This window comes from Calidris pugnax, unplaced genomic scaffold, assembly GCF_001431845.1.
Source record: "Calidris pugnax isolate Ruff unplaced genomic scaffold, ASM143184v1 scaffold352, whole genome shotgun sequence".
Lineage (NCBI taxonomy): Eukaryota > Metazoa > Chordata > Aves > Charadriiformes > Scolopacidae > Calidris > Calidris pugnax.
This window is the reverse complement of record NW_015091110.1, coordinates 859323-867161: the sequence shown is the minus strand read 5'-3', so window position 1 is coordinate 867161 and position 7839 is coordinate 859323. Positions and strand designations below refer to the sequence as shown.

The following is a 7839-nucleotide window of genomic DNA, read 5'->3' as shown; positions in this document are numbered from 1 at the left end:
TGGAATGAAGCTCCCCCTCCTTTCTAGGGTTTACATTTGGGGAGTAGCTTGCTTTCCCTGAGAACCTGGTTACTAGAAAACTCACACAAAGAATGAGACTCCGTTGTGAAGCCTCCCCCAGCTGACAGGAGCTGAAATGCACTTCTGCTGCCCAGAACAGCCCCATTGCTCCTGTTTGTGATTTATTCTGGGCAGCAGAAAGGCCTTTGCACCTTCTGCTGTTGGAGCTGGGCTCTGGTGCAGCAAACAACCCGTGGTTTATTGAGCTAGACAGACAACAAAAGGAGGAGCACGCGCGTGCTGTGAGATTTTGAAACTCTCAATTTTGCATTAGTTACCTAAATTATGGCTAAATCCTGCTCTGGGTTCCCAAACCCATTAGTGTAAGTCCCGTGGGCTCCTTTGAAAATCACAGCCTACCTTTTTTTCCAGGGGCACTGGGCTATCTAGAGCTGTGCAGGTGGGCACGGAGCATCTCCTTGGCTTTGAGGAGGGCTGTCTCAGCCGGCGTTTCCATGTGAGGAGGCACCCCTTTCCCTTCCCAAGAGGTGCTCCCCGCAGAGGTGACCGATCTGGAGGTGGGGATGATGATGTAGAAGTTGGTATCGTCTACTTGGTGTGTCTGGGGGGAGTGGCAGCCCCCACTGGTCTGCTCCCCGATGATGAGAGCTCTGCCCAGTCTCTTCATGATGTACACAAACTCCTCGGCAGCCCCGGCCGTCACAGCGCTGGTGAGGATTATCAGCCCCTTCTGAGAGCCATACCTCTCCCCTGCCAGAAAGGACCAAAAGCATCAGAAAATGCATTTATTTTCAGAGATTTATTTGCCTAACGGAGAAACAGAAGCCAAGATACAACACAGAATCACAGAATCTTCTAGGTTGGAAGGGACCTCAAAGATCATCTTGTCCAACCGTCAACCTAATTGACAAAAATAGACACCCGCACAACAAACAAGGAGCAGCACCATCACTAAACCATACCTCCCAGCACTACATCAACCCGTCTTTTGAACACCTTCAGGGATGGGGCCTCAACCACCTCCCTGGGCAGCCCATTCCAATGGCTGATGACCCTTTCAGTGAAAAAATTTTTCCTAATATCCAGCCTGAACCTCCCCTGGTGCAACTTGAGGCCATTTCCTCTCGTCCTGTCACCTGTGACTTCGTTCCCCACCTGCTCTTAACAACCAAAGAAGTTTGGGAATTTAATTTGTACCTATATGTTAAAGCACTTTTCACATCATCACCCAACGTGGTGCTCTTGTGCCATCAGTTTCTGGGTACAGGCTCCAGCTGGGAGGCTGGTTCCTGGTCACTTTTCCTGCCTCTTCTGTGTCTCTGACTTTTACAGGAGCTCTACATCCCACCAGAGGAGTGGGACAGGAATACTCCAAGCTCGGCCAGCAGCACCTTTGGTTTCACTCCCATCCCTGCTCTGGGAATGCGGCTGTCGCAGAGCTTGGGCTGCAAACTGGGCAGGCAGCATTTTATGAAATTATAATTATAGCAGTTTCCCACAGGATTTTTTATAGTCTATAAATGGAAGCTGTTCCATGGCCTTTGTTGCAAGTCCTTCAACAAGTACCCCTTTATTGTTAGGATCTGAGCCAAGTTATCTCATTTTCTTACAGAAACCAGCTGACAGGAGGAGGAGGTTTTTGGTACCTCATTTTCAATATATCTGAACACACTAGATACTTTTTGAGGGCTTGGCTCTTTTGAAAAAGTGACCAGTGTGTCATAAGTGGCACCTGATAACTTGAAAACTACTGTAAACTGCTCTAAAAATGTCATTCTTTAAGCAAGTTACAGCATGACACATAATTCTCATACTAAACTGCAAGAGAGGGGCATGGTAATTCATTTTCACACCGTCTTTGCTCTTCCCATTTCACTACAGACACAATGTCCATTAGAAGACCCCTCTCACAGCAGATATATATATAAAATACCGGCCCAGATCCAGCTCCTTTGAAGTTAATATGGCTCTGCCTCTTCTCTTTGATGGGAGCTGGAATGTGTCCATAGTAACCGTATCCCTTCGCACAGCCCACCTCCCACTGCCTGGGAGCACAGATGGACCCTGCAGCCCCTGACAAAGTTTTAACCATTTCAGCGTGTTCCAAGCCAATAATTGCAGACCCCACTGTGACACCCTTTTTGGTTCTGCCTTAGCTTTAAAGTGGAAAATAATTAAAACCAATGTTTAAGCCTTCTCAGCACTTTAGCTGCACTTTACGAGCGCTGAGCAGCTCTGTCTCTGCTCGTTGCAGCATCTTCTCAACATCCTCCAACCATGGGGCAGGGGGGGTGTGATACATTGCCAAGTGCTCCAAACTCACACAAATGGCAAAATTTTAGTGCTTTTCTTTCTCTCTTCCATTCTCTGGACAAACTGGGCTATTGTGGGTGTTTTCATCTACTTGGATCTACATCTACTTCATCTACAGTGGATTACACAGGTAGGAAGTGAGGAGCTACATAAGCAACTACGTGAGTATTGGAAGAGATATTACTAGAGGTCCAGGCAGCACAGGATTTATTTTCAATTTTGGCAGCTTTTAAAAGCAACCAGTCCCAACTGCTGCACACAGAATTGCAGCTAAACTTTTGGGGACCAGTTTACAAACCTCCCTGCCAAATATATGCTATTCCTAGGAGCGATAAATTGTTATTTACAGACGGCATCGAGGGACGTGGCTGAAATGCATGTTTTTGTTTTTCCATTCTCTGCACAGCTTGAGCTAATTGTGGCAGGTGCTTGCACCAAATGAGTTACGGTGTCTAACGGCTCGCTTTAAACTACACAAGGAGGGACATCTGACATGAAAAGCTACTCTAAAAGGAAATAGTCATTTTACCTTTGAGCTGTGGCTGGGTCCAAATTTCCTTTACTGAGTCACTGGGTCTGTCGTAAACTTTGTCCAGGAGAACGTGGTGTCCTTCATCAAAGAAGTATGAGCAGAGGATTGCTATGGAAGTGGTGGGGCCTCCAACATTGTACCTTTTCAAAAATTAAAACTATTAAGGAAAGAATTGAAAAGCTCCCTTCAAAGTATTGTTCCTTAATACCAATCCTGAAATGGCTACGTCATTTTACCTTTGAGCTGTGGCTGGGTCCAAATTTCCTTTACTGAGTCACTGGGTCTGTCGTAAACTTTGTCCAGGAGAACGTGGTGTCCTTCATCAAAGAAGTATGAGCAGAGGATTGCTATGGAAGTGGTGGGGCCTCCAACATTGTACCTTTTCAAAAATTAAAACTATTAAGGAAAGAATTGAAAAGCTCCCTTCAAAGTACTGTTCTTAATACCAATACTGAAATGGCTACATTTTGATACATTTGCATTAATTCTTCCCTATCATCTTTTGCACCTTTGTCAGAGAAACAAAATCCTGTCTAAGAGTCCTGGACTGTTACTGCCCACACCTGACACACATAAAACTGAATGGTCTATTTTTTTCTTGATCCAACCCAGAAAAAAATCCAGCAAGTAAGCAATGACTTTTAATCTGCAGAGAAACATCAGATTCTCATTATTCTTCTCCCCTGCATAACCCATGCCATTACTGACATAGGCAGCATGAGTAAATACCTAAACCCTAATATATAAATGTAAATCCTAATCTAAGAAATACATGTTTGTAGAACTGTCGTATTCTTATTTCCTGCTGCACACAATGAGAATACTTGGTGTTTGGCACCGTATAAAATCAGGCCATTTCTTTTTGTGCCTAAAACTTGCATTAGTTGATTCATTTAGGACAGTCATGTTTGAAACCTTCAGTTGTAGTTTAATTTCATACCAGTCTATGAAGACTGTGTATAAAACAAACAGTGCTAATTTGTAAAGGACTTTCTTCATTACAGGCTGCTTGTGTGACACTGGGGAAGCTGTTCAGTTATCAGTGTCTCTTCCCAATGCTGTGAAGGTTGAAAATAGGAAGTTCATGAGTGGCACAGCTGTTCCGGGAAGGGCAACTATTAAGGTGAGAGACATTATGCATCATGGCTAATCCCATGCAAAATTGAAACGATCAAAATATGAAATTCATGAGCAGCCCAGCTGTTCCAGGGAGGGAAACTTGTAAAATGAGAAATATTATTCATTATGGTTAATCCCATGCAAAATTGAAATTATCAGCCTTGCCTTAAAATAATAAGATTGGTCTGTGGAGAATTTCAAAAAGTAAAATGTTTGGGGCTCTCTTTTATATGCCTTCAGACACTGGGTCTTTTGTATGCACTCAAAGGGCTGGAAATACATTAAATATAACAACACCAAAGCAACCCAAGAACTGTATTAAGACCATTTAGTAGCTCAGACATTATTTCAACTTTGCTGTTTTATTGCCCCTGGCCCTAACAGGAGTTTTAGTGTGGGAGGAAACTGGGGCAAGAAAGAGGAAAGCCCCAGTCCTATCTCAGGTCTACTGGAAGATGGTGGTGCCTTTGCTGAACTGGAATTCAATCATGGGTATGGATTTTTGGTTGCTGCCCTTCCTCCTCTGTGATCACACAGTGAGATCTCTCTCTCTGCTCTCATCTCCTGCTCATCCCTTCCTGCACGTGCTGTAAATCCCAGAAGGATGTTAAGAAGATTACTAAATATTAAGAGCCCTGTGATGGCAACGGACATAAGTGCTTCTAGCATTAAAATTAAGTTCTTTCCTTTAGCTGATACTTGCAGTATTCTGGGCTCACAAACATTATCTCTGGACCAAACCAAGGGAATGACTTCACTAAATATTGTATGGGAAATGTGTATTTGTGACATTCATCTGCTTTGATAGAGGGCAACAAATGGGTGCCATCTTCTGGCTTGTAAGATTTGGAGCACTGTTGACACACTGAAGTGTCCAACAGAACCCTAAGGTGAGATCAGGAGACGATGCTGTAGCTTTGGGCAGCAGGGTCCTGGACCACCACAGCCCCTCTGGGGCAACAGCACCTTTAAAACACCTTTGTGCTCTGGGCACAAAGTCACTCTGTACAGGGCTGGTTGCCCAGGATAATTAGCACCACAGATATGGCAAACTAGATGATGTAACACAGCCTTAAGCATGGTCTGGTTTTTTGACTGTTCAATCACTTGACCACTGCCTGCAGTAAAAGATTTAATTAAGCTGTATATATATATAAAAATATATATATAATTAATACAAGGCACATGCAAAGTTAGATTAAAAAGAAACGAGAGAGAGAAAACAGATGGGCCATCCAGGATTGCGTTCTGCACCACATTCCCTAAATTTGCTGATTTAGTTCTAAACATCTTAAGTGACGGTACAATTTCTCTCGAGATAGACTTCCAGACTGTTGCTGTTTTCCTTGGCTGTTTTCCTTTTCTCATTTAATCCCAGCAATGTTAGCCTGTAAACAGGACAGTAAGCCATGTAAAGCTAATTCAGGGTTACAAGCAAAACGTTGGTTGGAGAGAGCTTTGGTTATTTGCCATCCAAAGGTTTACCTCATGTCTATGATTAATGCATCCGTGTGAACTATTTTCTTCCAAACATGTTCTACCAGTAGGTCGGACACCTGGGTTAGAAGTTCACTGTCTCCAAACATATCGAATCTCAGATAGCCGACGTTGTTTTCAAATACATTTGTGTGGAATGAAAATTTAATCAGATCTTCAAATACTTCTGGGGAAGGGATCTGAAAGAGTGCAGAAAAACAAAAGCAAATCATTCGCTGGCACTGGTAGCTTGGCACAAGATTCAAAAAAAGAATGGTGTGGGTCAAGTTTAGTCCAGGTGGGACATATGTGAGGAACGTAACCGAGTTCAAAGAACGTAATGAATGATATTAAGATTTTTGCATGTGAAATATAGGTTAGCATTGGCCGCTGCATTGTTTGCTCAGCAAAGGGTGCATCAATAGCGGGCCCAGAATGGGGATCAGGCATCTATTTGTCAGGGCTCAGTTTATTTTTAAAAAATACAGGAATTTCCTTGGACAGAAGAGGCTGAGCAGACGAGAAGCACCATTCCCCAGCCTGTACCCCAGACCTGCCACCCAAGCCCACTTGCTTTCTTTAGTAGTTCTTTCTAAATACGGCGCTCAGGGCTTTGCTAATCTCTTGATTGGCCCCAGCTGACAGAGGCTGCAGGTGAGGGTGGCCCCAGCCCCTCTTAACGAGCCAGTCCCTGTGACATGGTGTGTGAGGCACGTGCTGGGACACTCAGGAGGTGTTAAACCTCTCCTCGGGTGGCCACGTGCCTGCAGTCTCACGTGTTAGGCTGAGATTAATTCCATTTTGTTTAGCTTATGTATGTTATTAAACAGCAGACTTTTTTTTTTGTTAATAGCAATGCGTAGCCAACTAATAAAGTTATTCTAATAAGCCCTACATGCACTGGAGACCTAGGCTGCTCCTGTTGCCAAACTTCTGCTTTACATGCACAAGTTTGAAAATGGAAGACTTTCCTTCAGCTTAAGGAGATAAACCTTTGAGATACATACGGCTTATGTGACCTTCAGCAATTTGGCCTTTTCCCCTCAGGGTTGCTGTGAAAATGATTTTATACTTGCTTTTTAATCAGTTTCCCTCTGCCACAGCTCAGCCCCAGACAATCTGTGCCTTCAGACCCAAAAGCACGAGGAGTCAGCAGTGAGCCACGTGCTAAAAGGTGCTCTCCCAACCTGCAATTTGCTGCAGAATTTGGGAGATATTTAGGCTTTCTGCAACGGTAGAGGGGTCAGCAATATCTCCTGCCCTACATGGAGTGCTCTGGCCTGGGGTTCAGCTCCTGCCAAAAGCAGGTCTGTCCCCAAAAAGGGTATGAATGCAGCTGGATGTGACACAGCTCAAGCACTTTACCTTTAACTGGGGGAAAATCACCCACCAAATCCCACTTCTGGCTGCCCTGGGCTTCTTCATCATTCAGTGCCTTCTCTATGCCAAAATTTCACACATTAATTTAAAAGCCCTGTTGGCTGGTAGTTATTTATCTGATTGTAAAAGCAAACTCTCCCGAGTCCCTTTCTGTACCCTTCTTTCTCACCCTACCTTGTGAAAATAACCCTTGTGTCTGGACCATAAACATATCAGTCCAGCACTGCTGAGTTTGTCATTTCCAATCCGCTTCCCAGTGACAGCAATGCCACTTGATCTGCCCACTGTACTCTGATTAACAAATCCCAGTTCTGAAGAATATATCCAGCATGCACTGCATTGTTCTGACAGAGCTTCTCTCTAGTTCAGACGTACTGGTCCCCCCGGGAGAAAAAAAAAATCATCACTCGTTGGTAACATCGACAAATAAAATTGATGTGTTACTCTCAGCCACTTACTAATGATATTTAACTGAACACACAGATTTCTCAGCTCTCCAACAACATTGTCTCCAAAACTAATGGCTAAATGCATACCTATAAGCATGTTCATTAAGAACATAGACAGAATAACCTCTCTGTCTGTGTCTGGTAATTTATTTTTTCTCCTTGTTCTTCTACTGTGCTGCATCACACCTTTGTCCACTGAGGATTTGTGTACCTGCCAGCAGTTTTGCCAACTCTTGGAAATTCATTACAGGTTTCAAGGTGGGCAGGTTGCTCCTAAAGCTTCAGGTCTCATGGGGTAAAAAAGAATATGCAAGGATCTCAAAAAACCTCTTCTTCTTCATCTTTGTGGCTGCAGGAAAAGGTATGATGTCTGTTCTAAAGGCTTTAAGACCAGAAGTCAGACAAAAAGCACTCAGAATGGGCTTTTGAGGGGCTGGGGAAAACATAATTTTTAAGCAAAAGAGGGGAGGAAGCTGGGACTGGCAGTAAAGGTGCTGTCCTGGAAAACCACAGGTTAGTGACACTGGCACAAGGGACATTTGCTGCTGG

General features: G+C 43.9%; 1 protein-coding gene across 1 annotated transcript in view; it reads right to left on the bottom strand.

Annotated features, from left to right (window-relative positions):
- Nucleotides 1-442: 442 nt before the first annotated feature.
- Nucleotides 443-7839, bottom strand: part of RBP3 (retinol binding protein 3) — a 25680-nt gene continuing 18283 nt past the window's right edge. The window contains exon 4 of the mRNA XM_014958069.1: nucleotides 443-771. Coding sequence (XP_014813555.1) covers nucleotides 443-771 — 329 coding nt within the window. The remainder of the gene's footprint in view (nucleotides 772-7839) is intronic.